The sequence below is a fragment of the Anopheles aquasalis genome, chromosome 2 (genome assembly GCF_943734665.1).
Source record: "Anopheles aquasalis chromosome 2, idAnoAquaMG_Q_19, whole genome shotgun sequence".
In the NCBI taxonomy this organism is placed as follows: domain Eukaryota; kingdom Metazoa; phylum Arthropoda; class Insecta; order Diptera; family Culicidae; genus Anopheles; species Anopheles aquasalis.
This window is the reverse complement of record NC_064877.1, coordinates 43,300,001-43,312,500: the sequence shown is the minus strand read 5'-3', so window position 1 is coordinate 43,312,500 and position 12,500 is coordinate 43,300,001. Positions and strand designations below refer to the sequence as shown.

At 50.9% G+C, this 12,500-nt stretch overlaps 2 protein-coding genes across 4 annotated transcripts in view; both read left to right on the top strand.

Annotated features, from left to right (window-relative positions):
• Positions 1-383: 383 nt before the first annotated feature.
• LOC126569820 (putative glutathione-specific gamma-glutamylcyclotransferase 2) lies at positions 384-1,529 on the top strand. The gene is made up of 2 exons (XM_050227200.1): positions 384-764; positions 835-1,529. Exons 1-2 carry the CDS (start codon positions 558-560, stop codon positions 1,336-1,338), a joined length of 711 nt encoding a protein of 236 aa, XP_050083157.1. The 5' UTR covers positions 384-557; the 3' UTR covers positions 1,339-1,529.
• A 188-nt stretch (positions 1,530-1,717) lies between these two features.
• The window catches only part of LOC126569796 (HEAT repeat-containing protein 5B), a 12,704-nt gene continuing 1,921 nt past the window's right edge, over positions 1,718-12,500 (top strand). Inside the window, exons 1-5 of one of the 3 annotated variants that reach the window (XM_050227149.1) lie at positions 1,718-1,841; positions 5,673-7,805; positions 7,890-8,163; positions 8,369-8,401; positions 9,507-12,500. The exon at positions 9,507-12,500 is cut by the window's right edge and continues 952 nt beyond it. In XM_050227149.1, the coding sequence (XP_050083106.1) occupies positions 5,845-7,805; positions 7,890-8,163; positions 8,369-8,401; positions 9,507-12,500 (5,262 nt within the window). In that variant the 5' untranslated portion in view covers positions 1,718-1,841; positions 5,673-5,844. Of the gene's footprint in view, positions 1,842-4,703; positions 4,933-5,672; positions 7,806-7,889; positions 8,164-8,368; positions 8,402-9,506 lie in introns of those variants that run through there. The other 2 variants (XM_050227147.1, XM_050227148.1) reach the window with 2 other exon arrangements.

Here is a 12,500-nt window from a genome sequence, read left to right as displayed (position 1 = left end):
AAAATGTTGTTTGTAAACATCGGGCCGAAGCCGACTCGCTCGTGAGGGGGAGCGCAACACGTGATTTGCTCTCGTTATCACCGCCACCGTGGTGTTGGTAGCCAAAAGCGCGGACAGGCGATCGCTGGTCGGTGGAGGATTTGCTATTGGTATCAGAGGAGGCCGATTACCGTTCCTCAACACATTTTATCTTCTATTCACACATTTACTTTATGATAAACTGCCGAAATGATTCGTTATCTCGTAAGGACTGCTCAAAATGATCAACGAAATGGTATTTTTCAAATAAAGAACACGTGTCTCTGCCGTTGGCTACGACTGTGTTCTCTACTGTTAAAAAAGGCAAGAAAATATATCGCATCAACAATGATTTCAAGACACACGATGCGTTCAAAAGCATCACACGATTTCATCAAAACAAAAGATTTTGCCGAGAACATCGCAGAGAAAAGCGTTTTTCTTTTCCGTAGTTTGTCTCAGTGGTTCGCGCGCACTTTAGTTTAGCGAATCGTTCTCCGTCTCAAATCCTAGAAGGCCATTTGGTTAAAGCGATTGAAATGGTGTGCGAAGGAGGATTGGAGAAAGGCCCACAACAGAACCAACCGGAGGAAGAGATGGACCAGGAGGATATTTGGATTTTTGGCTACGGATCTCTGGTGTGGAAGGCGGATTTTCCCTTCAAGGAAAAGCGGACGGGTTATATAAAGGGTTTCCTGCGTCGGTTCTACCAGAACAGCATTGACCACCGTGGCACACTCGAAAGGGTAGGTAACGAACAAGGTGCACTATCGCTACTCGAGTTGATTTATCATTTTTCCTCTTTTCATCTTGCAGCCCGGCAGAGTGGTCACGCTGATTCATTCGGAAAACCCGGAATCACGAGTGTGGGGCATGGGTTACCGAATCGCGGGCAATGAAAAGGCTGACGTACTGCAGCATCTGGATCATCGGGAAAAGAACGGCTACGAGCGACATCGGGTCCAGTTTTACCCTTACCCGTGGAGTCCGGAACAGTTAAATGATCCGCAGCCGATTCTGTTGTACGTCGCAACGCACGATAACCCTTCGTTTGCCGGTCTCAACGATACGCTCGAAGAGATCGCCGAGCAAGCGCTCGGGGCAGTAGGCCAGAGTGGACGCAATCCGGAGTACATTTACAAGCTGGCGGAAGCCATGCGCCAACTGTACCCGGGTGAGCAGGACGAACATCTGTTCGAGCTTGAAAGGCTGCTTCTTAACCGTGATCCCGTTATGCTCGAGCGCAACAAACAGGAACCAGCAGCACCACCGGCGAACGATGGCGACGCAAACCGATCGGAACTGAGCAAAGAAGGGTAGTTGGGTTCAGGGTACTCCCAAAGGTGTGCTGCTGGCGGCACAGGTGGATCCAAATCGTTTGCTCCCGAGAGCCGTATGGTCTACGAGACGGTAAATCGTAATTTTGTTTACATTCGCTAGATTTGTTTGTTTTACTTTTGTGTGTGAAGAGAGAAGAAAGCGATAATAAATTTTATATTCATTGAGCTCAATGTTCCCCGGCTTTTCATTACCTTATGGGCGAGTCCTCCAATTGTCCTGCTAGTATTTCTTAGTATCCACGGCTACTATTTTATCACCGGAAAACCGTCTATTTAAATCCGCGGAATCAACTGTCAAACTGGCCGTCCTGTCATCGTGACAGTTCCAGTTTTTCTGCTTGTTTTTTTTTTGTTTTTGGAAAAAGTTTATTTTTTGGGAAAACTCGTTCGAAGGCGCTGCGCTTCTTGCGCTCGGTTCGTGGAAAAGTGTTTTGCAAAAATCAGCTGGGCAATGTGCAAAAGGATGTCGGAATAGTGTGCAAAGTAAGTGCCGTTCGCAGCCGCCTCGAGTCGGTTCGTAAAGCGTAGCAAAAGTTCTCCGTTCTCCGCTCCCCGCACTATCGGCAGTGACCCATTTTTTATGATATCATTTTGTGTACTTTTTTCTACTGTACCATCCTCCCCCGGATCGTTTTTTTTTATCCGTCGACCGATTCCGGAATGCGTGTGGGTGGTTTCCTCGTTCGGTTATTGTAATGATAAGCAAATACAATCGTTTCCTAGCTTATTGCTAAAGTAAGGAAGTTGGCAAAATGATAGCGTGACTAGCGACGACGTAGCCTCCGTGATTCTTCCTCGCCAAGTGCAGATCTCCGGAACGGTTCGTGGAGCGGAATTGTTCGTTGCTTTCGTGTCCGTTCCGTCGCCGCGGGTCGCTGATCAACAATCGTCGGATGTGCGGTGGTCATCACCAATCCCCCGCCGTCGCTAGCGTGTGTGGTGGCGGCGTAACGGTGTGCTAATCGCGGACACTACTTGGTCGGTGGTGGTGACGGTGATGGTTTTGGAATCGATTTAGCGGGATTCACGTAGGTGGTGCACACTACCAAATCGGAGTGCTGGTGGGTGCCGTAGAAGGTAACGCAGGTTTGTGAAGCACCAGCACCCGGTGGCAACGTGTCGGCGGACAGTAAGAAAACGATTTTTTTTTGCTAACTCAAGTAGGCGATGGTCAATAAGAATCTTTCGTGACGATGCCAAGTTGAATCGAATCGAATGGACCATCATATTCTTCCAAAGATAACAGTCTTCCTAAAATATTGATTTGAAAAACAAATTGGTAAGTTAATATTTTTCAGGAACATTCAAAAACATTTCCCAAAAATCGCATATGATCGATATCATGAGCACCAGGCACACCAGACTGAGGCGTTGAACCGTGTACAACACAGCACGGGCAACGGGCCATATTTCACGCACAACTTTCTTCGTCCTTTGTGCTTCCTTTCCAATTTTTGAAATATCGCTCGACCGCTTCTCTTCTGCTTCCCGAACTTTATCGCTTTCCGTCGTCCCGGGCACACCGTAGCAGGATGAATTTCACTTTTCGTCGCGGTATCGCATTGGGCAAGGGAGCCCCAAATGCCGGTTCAGTCCGTCCTGCCTTCGGGCAGCGCTCTCTGTTGGCTGGCGTCAGTCTGCCTTTATGGTTTATTTGGCAGACAGACAAACGCAGTCTGACCGGTGCCAAAAAGACCGGCACCGCCGAGCAAAGTCGTCCAACGAAGTTATTGGCACGGGCAGGGAGGGCAAGCGGGCGGTAGCCGTGTCGCTGTCGCGCTGTGATGGACGCTGACTGCCAACCGGAATGGCCTGCGGAGAGATGCTGCGAATCCCTAGAGCCCAACTCGGACGATAGCGTGATGGTAGCGATTAGAGCGCAAGGAAGCAATGGAGATTACAAGCAACTAATTCGCGGCGAAGGAGCAACTTCGTGTTATGGAAACGTTTAGCATGGCAAGGCTGACTAGGATGGTTCTTAAAAATTTAGTTTTATCGTTCCACCAATAGAGGTACACGTTTTTTGCCTTTTTTGGAACTATTTTTTGTAATAAAAAAGTTTTAACACATTGAGTTGCTTTATAGTGATCGCTTCCTGGACAAGTTTCCTCTTCTGATGATGTTAAGCCAAACAATTAACACTGACCGATTCGTTTATGATGTGCGAACCGAAGTCGAATAGCACCATAAATGGAATTGAGTCCCTTTCGGTCGGAGTCGGTCGGGTTTTTTCAAAGAGGCGTGAATCACACCGCTATACCCTTCACCAAGATGGTAATTTCGTTAACTACCGCATCGAAAACATGGTTCCAAGATCCTACCCCACCAGCAGTCAGGCCACAAATCGTAGACTATTAATCAAAATCGAACGCAAATACCTCATAGCCCCATTGGTTGTTACACAATCGAGGTAAGCTCGCTGATTACGATAACTTTCCTTGTCTGCCGGCGCCGCGGAGTAGAACGCGTTCCGCGGGGGGGAATGTTTGAACAGAGCAAGGAAGAGGTGCTTGTCCGGAGGATGGAAGAAGGGAAACCAACATAAAAAGCGGCCCCCGTTGGCGAGGGAATGCATCCAAAAGCTTTATTGGGTCGATGGTTTTTGGCCTCAGCATCGTTCATCGTTTTTGGGCGTCCTCCTCTTCGGCGTCCCGTTTGCCGATGCTCCTTTTATATGCTCTCCTTCGTTCGACTGTTCTTTTTATCTTCCTTCCATGTTTCGACCGAAAGAACCGGTAATAATGCATCGTGGCCAGTTTTATCCGAACGCAGTGGCAGCACGCGCATATCGGTCGGTCGGTGGGTCTGGCTGCCCTAGCTAGCTAGCTGGCTGGCTGGCTAGCCGGCCGAAAGCCTTCGCTTGCGTCAGTCACTCCCGGGTCGCCGCCGTTGTCGTGTGTTGATCCCGGCCCGGCCGACCGGTTTTCTTTCGCTGCAGCAGATGAGCGGCAGCAGAACGTTCGGAATCTCGTGCTCTCGTGATTTAGGACAGCGTGATCCCCCCATCGTTCCTTCTGCGCTCCCCCCCGGGGGGTAGTTCAATTCCACTAACCAGTATCCGTTATCTTAAGTGTGTGTTTGAACGGCGCCCTGCGATTGCTGTCCATCCGTTTTGTGGTCGCGGTTAACGAGAAGCGGTAGCCCAAGCTACCGGCCTAAGCAGTAGTAGCCTTCAGTTCAAGTGGCCAGTACAGAACCTTAAACGGGCTTTTGCGGTGTACTTAACTACGGTTTGTGCGAACTGGCGTCTCACCTTTGGACGCTCGAGGAATATTGCGACCTCAGTTTCAGTTGGCTGCGCGTTTAGAATGTCACGCAAGGCGCAAAGTGAAAAGTGCGAATGTAGCGTGGATACCGTTTTCAATGCCATCCACTGCTGTCCTGGTGCTGCTGCTACTGCTACTGCTGCTGCAACATTTGGCAAATTCATCAAAATTTAAACGATTTTGCAACAAGTGCAATTAGTGCGGGATACCAACACGGTTGAAGACGAATCAAAAACGCTGTCCGCACGTATTGTTACTGATTTCAGTGTGATAGTCATGGCCAACGTCGACAATCTTTCGTTGTTTCGGTAAATTACTTTCGAATATTATCCACATACCATAGTAATCGCTTCTAATATGGAGTGCTCCTTCAAGAGGTGGCATACCCGGGAGCTGGTGTGGTCATCATGTGGTAGGGAATTGGGAACGACACTTCATGGTTCGCTGGACATGTGTTGAAGAAGGTGCTGTAATATGAGACGCAGAAGCAGCACTTCAATTCGTTCCGACGGTGAACGGTGCCGTCCACTGGTGCCAGCAGGCGATGATACTTTGCCGGCCAAACACATCCAATCATCGTAATAGTTGTGTGAAGAAGATCGTCACCGAGAAATGGATCGTATTTTCTCATTTAAAAAAAAATGGTCAAAATGAGCTCACGCTTCATCATCATCAGCACCGTTCATCCTACTCTGGAGACTTGGAAGCAGCATCCCAATAACACGCTGTGTGACGATGGTTTGCTTCTCAAAATCTCGTCACAGATGGTACCGGGTGGTTAGATTAAATGGACACGAAAGCGGCATGAGTAAGCTTGTCTTGTGGATCACGCCGTACCGGTGGTCAGCATATATGGAAAGTTGCTTGGTGGGACATTGCGTGCCCTATATGGTTTCTAGCGCGATCAACGACCATGAACATGCTGCAGCCCACTCTGATCGAAGGAGTCAAGTCAAGGAGCACTTTTATGATTTCCTAGAATACCATCTATTGTTGTAATTAACGGAAGCTCGCTTTATCATAATCTCCTTCTACTACATCATTTTAGATACATTCGCGACGCGGCGACCACATCGTTGAAACACTTTCCACCGCTACCGCATCGGTCAGTGGGCCATACGTCGAGCGCAGAAGTAAACGGAAACGATCGCCACGACGACGACGGCGGCGACGACGTCGACAACAACGACGAGTACGAGGCCGAACTGGAGAACGATAGGATGGAGCTATCGCACAGTCTAACGCTCAACGAGGATGCGCTCGCCCAGATACCGGAGCAGAAGCGACCGGTGTTTATCTTCGAGTGGCTCCGCTTCCTCGACAAGGTGCTGGTGGCAGCCCAGAAGTCGGACATCAAGGGTTGCCAGAAGAAGCTGGTCGAGCAGCTAACGCAACACATTCAGGGTTCACCGGGACCGCCGACCCGGAAGCTGATTGCACGCTGTCTGGCCACCCTGTTCTCCGTCGGCGATACCTTCCTGCTGTTCGAGACGGTCAACAAGTGCAACGACATCCTGAAGAACAAGGATGACTCACCTAGCTATCTGCCAACCAGGCTGGCAGCGATCTGTGTCGTTGGCTGTATGTATGAGAAGCTGGGCCGGATGATGGGCCGTTCGTACGAGGAGACGGTTCAGATTTTGCTGAAATCGCTCAAGAACGCCGAATCGCAGTCCCGTGTCGAGATCATGATCACGCTCGAGAAGGTGTGCGCCGGTATGGGATCGGCGATCTCGAACGTACACAAGGACATCTACAAGGCGGTGCGGTACTGCTTGACCGATCGTGTGATGGCCGTACGGGTGGCCGCATCGAACTGTTTGCTCGAGATGACGCAGCACGCACCGTTCCTGTACACGAGCGAACTGGAGAGTCTGGCCTCGCTGTGTTTCCGTGCGTTCGATAGCTGCAACTACGAGGTACGGTGTGCGGTGGCCAAACTACTCGGCACGCTGATAGCCTGTACGCAAAATGGAAGTTTGCGCAACTTTAGCAGCATGACGGCATCGGCCTCGAGTACGAAGTCCCTGCGTCCGGTCTCACTCGATGAGGCGCTCGGTGTGCTGATGGCGGGCTTTCTGCGTGGTGGCGTTTCGTTCCTCAAGGGAACGGGTGAGATTATTAAGGGCAGCTCGGGCGTCAACCGGGAGGTACGGGTCGGTGTAACCCATGCGTACGTCGTGTTCGTGCAGACGATGGGAGGCTTGTGGTTGGAGCGCAACTTGCAATCGTTCCTGGTGCACGTGCTCGATCTGGTGGCCAATCCGAAGGCTGCCTCTTCGCACGTGGACGCCGTGTACTCGCGCAAATGCATCAACTTCATTCTGCGCTCCGTGATCGGCAAGATGCTGGGTGAGAAGGCGCAATCGTCGGCTTGCAAGGAGTTGATCCATCTGATTGCCAAACAGATGAATTCGATCGATTTTAATCCGGAAAATGCAAAAGATTCCAACCAGGAGACGCTGTTCAGCCAACATCTGCTCGTGTGCGCACTGCAGGAGCTCGGTAGCTTGGTGTTGTTGCTTGGTACGACGGCCCAGAATCTGCTCTCCGATCAGTCACTCAACTTTGTCGACGCAATCTGTGCCGTGCTGATACATCCGTGTATGGCAGCGCGATTGGCCGCGGCATGGTGTCTCCGGTGTGTCTGTGTAGCCGTTCCGAGTCAGATAACACCGTTGATCGATCGGTTTATCGATGCGATCGAAAAGATGCGCACCTCGCCCGATGCCATCTCGGGGTATAGTGGTGCACTGGCGGCAGTCCTTGGTGGTGTGCGTTATTCGCCACTCGGAATCCCACATACAAGGGGCAAGATCATCTTCAACACGGCGGAGGAACTGTTGCGTACCGCAAGCCAAAACAGTCGCCTATCACTTAATCGAACCCAGGCCGGGTGGTTGCTCATCGGTTCCATCATGACGCTCGGAGTGCCCGTGGTGAAGGGGCTGTTGCCGCGCATGTTGCTCCTCTGGCGTAATGCCTTTCCACGATCGACGAAGGAACTGGAATCGGAAAAGGCGCGCGGCGATGCGTTCACGTGGCAGGTTACACTCGAGGGTCGTGCCGGTGCACTGTCCGTCATGCATAGCTTCCTGTTGCACTGTCCCGAGCTAGTGACGGATGATATAACGCGACGGCTGTTGACACCGATCGAGAGTGCGCTAGCTATGCTGATCAAGTGAGTGATCGCTCATCTGCTGGTGTTAATCGGGAGCATACATTCATTAATCTTTTTCTGTTTCCCTTCTCGGTCGAACGATAGTATCACTTCGCTGTTGAAAAACTATGGACAACACCTGAAAGCACCGACGGCCATGGTACGACTGAGGTTGTACGAAACGCTCACGTTACTTCCCGCGAATGCACTCGAGTCATCCTACACGCATCTGTTGCGCATGCTGGTGTCGGAGTTTACGCTGACGGAGAATCCGGCCAATACGACCACCTCGTTCCTGCGCCAGATGTGCCATGGTGATGATTCGATCATACTCGGTACCTGGCTGCAAGATACTGACCATCGTACCATCGAGGATCAGGTAGGTACCACCGCTCGGTAGCGCAATCGTTTGTCGATCGTTGTGTTGGACTGTGGCGGCTGGTGCGAATGTGGTGGAATGTGAACAAGTATTTTTACAATATTTTCCTCCCTTCCTTCCAATTTCAAACCAATATAATCCGCACGTTGTAATCGGTTGCGTTGTCATGATTTGAAAATTGTAAACAAAAAAAAAAATTAAATAGATGGAACCGAACCGTAAGGCGGACGGTGACTATGTAAGTGCATACTGAAATACTCTGTTCTTCCCATCCTCCCTACTACTATCTAATACTAGTTTTTGGCCAAGTGTGATCGGTGCTCTCGAAGATGCCTGATGCTAGCTTTTTTTCAGTTCAGTTTGATATCAACCAAGCGCACTTCATCCACTCGTTGCCATCCATTTACTCACCTCGCCAGACGTATAGCGACCTTCGTCTGAGTGTTTTTAATTTTCTACTTTACTACTTTGATTAATCAATTTCAATTTGCATCTAGTGGTAATGAACTTTTTCCTTTTTCTCAATTATGTCAAACAATCTCTCTTATCTGGTAATTTATGATTTTTCTCGGTGCAAAATCTCTCACCGTAGATTCGTCGCTGCACTGACTGTTTCAACAGCCTCTACACATGCATATGCAAATGCAAACAAGCCTTGTCCACCCGTTTAGTTTTTCGTAATCAGTGAGCCTTATTATCTCTTTTCCCTTTTGCTTCATGAAAATCTTATGTTATTCGTATTAAATCTTTAAGAATGGCGGACAATTCGGTACACTGCTGCTTCTAATCACTTTCAGTTTGTTGCTATATTTTAATTGAATTCTGAATATTCTTGAATAATCATAAAACAATGGTAAATATACAAGTGATCAGTATTTTATCTACAAATTTAAGTATCTTCCGTTCCTAATGTTTAACTCACGCAGTTTCTGTAACTATAGGACATGAGAACCTTGAAATTAACGTTTACGGTCTAAACGAGCAGCTTAATGATTGAACTAAGTTAATGATATCCAGTTGTATCCTTTGATTGTAAAGCGTTTCATTCGGCATATGCCTTAATGCATCGTCCGTGATTTAATTTTTCCCATTTCCTTTTGCACCCTGATCCCGGACATGACGGAACGATCTTTCTTTCACTTCAAGTACATATTCACTTCACCCAATGCTCGTGATCCTCGCCGGTGTTGCTTGCTTTTTGCTACAATTCCATGGCTTTCCATCCCTCGTCCGTAGAGTGTGATTAGCGAATTGATGCTTTAATTAAAACGCTACCAATCACACGCCACGCTTTGTACCCCCATAAGGAACCCACTAACGACCGTTTGTTTGGATCGTTTCAGCTTCAACCGAATAGTGCGGCCGGTTCGGGTGCATTGGAGCACGATGCGTGCTGCCTCTATCGTGCAATCGCAGCCGGTGAACAGTGTCCCGGACCGTTACCGCTCGGCGTTGCGGTGATCGATATGTCGGTGACGCTGTTTGGGCTGATCTTTCCCAAGGTAGCCAACAAACATCGGCTCCAGATGCTGGAACACTTTGGCGAGTGCATTAAGCATGCGAAGAGCTCCCGCCAGGAGGCAGTACAGATGAACATCTTCACGGCACTGTTGAGCGGCCTAAAGGGTCTAACGGAAACCAAGGCCGCCATCGGGCAGGACGATGTACGCAAGAGTGCCACGAATCTGATCATCGGTGCACTGACGAGTGCGAATCCGATTCTACGCTGTGCCGCCGGTGAAGCCCTGGGACGCATCGCACAGGTCGTTGGTGATTCGCGTATTACGGCCGAACTGGCTCAGACAAGCTTCGATCGATTGAAATCAGCTCGTGATGTAGTGACACGTACCGGTCACTCGCTGGCGCTCGGTTGTTTGCATCGCTACGTCGGTGGAATGGGATCATCGCAGCATCTTAATACGAGCGTGTCCATCCTACTGGCACTGGCACAGGATGGAAGCTCTCCTGTGGTGCAGGTGTGGTCGCTGTATGCCCTGTCGCTGATCGCTGACTCCGGTGGTCCCATGTTCCGTGGGTACGTTGAACCATCGCTCTCGCTAGCCCTGAAGCTGCTACTCACCGTACCGCAGTCACACGTCGATGTGCACCAGTGTATCGGGCGTGTGCTGAGTGCACTGATCACGACGATCGGTCCCGAGCTACAGGGTAACTCGACATCCGTCTGTACGGCCCGATCGTCGTTCTTGTGTGCCGCCGCGATCATGCAGGCACACTCGGACCCGCTAGTACAGGCCGAAGCGACGGGATGTCTACAGCAGCTGCATCTGTTCGCACCGCGACATGTTAACCTTTCCACGCTAGTTCCTAATCTGTGTCAGAATCTGAGCAGTAACTACCTGATGCTACGGAAGGCGGCCGTGTCCTGTTTGCGCCAACTGACGACACGCGAGGCAAAGGAAGTGTGTGAACATGCGGCCAATCTGGTGAACGATGAAGATCGTTACGCACTGTCGGATTACGGATTACCGGGCGTGCTGTTTGGAATGCTCGATACCGAGAGCGATAGTGAGATGGTGCGTAACATTCACGATACCATTACGTCGATGCTGCAGATACTGGCCGCAGATAATCTATCGCAGTGGTTGAGTATGTGCAAGAACGTGTTGACGGTGGCTTCCGATTCATCGCTGGCTGCTGGTACCGAGGCGATCGGTGTCGGTGGTACCGCAGGAGGTGCCGCTGGTAGTGGGGCCGGTGGAAAGGATGGTAAAGCGAGCGCAGGTGATGGCGCTGGTGGTGGTAGCGGTGGTGCTGAAGGAGCTGACGATGACGATGATGAGGACGATGATGACGATGACGATAATATGGAGTTCCATGCGGAAGATCATCAAGCGACGCATCCAGCCGTACAGCCACGCTGGCCGACGCGTGTGTTTGCGGCCGAATGTGTTCGAAAGGTGATCGCGACGTGTGAGAGCGCGAGCACGAACCATTTCGATCTGGTCAGCGCCAAGGAGCAGCAGATGACGAAATCGCGCGGTGACTTCCTGGTACTGCATCTGTCCGATCTAATCCGTATGGCGTTCATGGCAGCGACCAGCGATTCCGATCAGCTACGGCTGGAGGGTCTCAAGACGCTGCAGGAAATCATTGATAAGTTTGCACACGTACCGGAACCCGAGTTCCCCGGTCATCTACTGTTGGAACAGTTCCAGGCGCAGGTCGGTGCGGCATTGCGACCCGCTTTCTCACAGGACACTCCATCGCACGTGACGGCGGCTGCATGCGAGGTGTGCAGTGCTTGGATCGGTTCGGGTGTGGCTCGCGATCTGAACGATCTACGACGCGTCCACCAGCTGCTGGTATCGAATCTGAGCAAACTGAACAGTCGCACCAACAGCACGCAGCTGTACAACGAAAGTATGGCAACGCTTGAGAAGCTGAGCATTCTGAAAGCCTGGGGCCAGGTGTACATTATGGCGATGGTTGGTCACGGTGAGGCACCTGCTAGCCAGATGCTAAAGGTACTCACCACCGTCTCGACGACACTGTCCGCCACGAGTCAACCGAAGGAATTCAATCGCCTCACGTTCGATGATGAGTTTGGGGACTTTGAAAGCCGCGGAGAGAGTCTGCTGTCACTGGTGCAACCGGAGCTGGATAACCTATCGATGCACTGGTTAGCTGCACTGAAGGATTACGCGCTCCTGTCGCTACCGGCCGAGTATGCCAGCCAGTTGCCCCACGATGGCGGTGCTTTCTATACGAACGATACGATGAACCTGTCGAAACCACACTATTTGATATCGTGGCCTGCGATTCTGTATGCGGCCGCCCTGTGGCTCAAGGCCGAAGGTTTCGCTAAAGGCGAACGTCAATTATCTCCGGAGCAGGAGGAGGACAAGGCGAATGCGAACGATGTTGTCGCGTCGTCGATGATTGGTGGCGCTGGAGCTGGCGGTGGTGGCGGTGGCGGCGCGACGAAGGCTGGACTAGCGAGTGCTGTGCCCACCATTTCCCATGGAAGCTTGAGTGCGGATCGATTCCATCTGATCTTCGGTATTTGCATGGAAGCGCTCTGCAGTACGCGCACGAACGAGAAGCTCGACTGTGTGATCGCCTGTTTGCAGTCCCTGTACACGATCTTTGATTCCAGTTGGTCGCGCGAACTGCTAATGCGCAACAAAACGCTCCCGGTGGAGCTGTGCAATGTGCTTCATCGGTTGATACTGACGCGTGACAGTCCCGAGGTGCAGTTCCTGTGCATTGCCATCCTGAAGCAAACGATCGCCGCTGCGAACGAGTGTCTCGAGCGTGAAAAGCAGGAAGCGAAAGCAAACGCCAAAGGACCGCAGACCACCCGGGCAGATACGGAA

Bases quoted from the DNA above. Each gene is read 5' to 3' on its own strand.
- LOC126569820 (XM_050227200.1), top strand. From the start codon at position 558: ATGGTGTGCGAAGGAGGATTGGAGAAAGGCCCACAACAGAACCAACCG. The intron at 765-834 runs GTAGGTAACGAA...TTCATCTTGCAG, and splicing joins ACCGTGGCACACTCGAAAGG to CCCGGCAGAGTGGTCACGCT.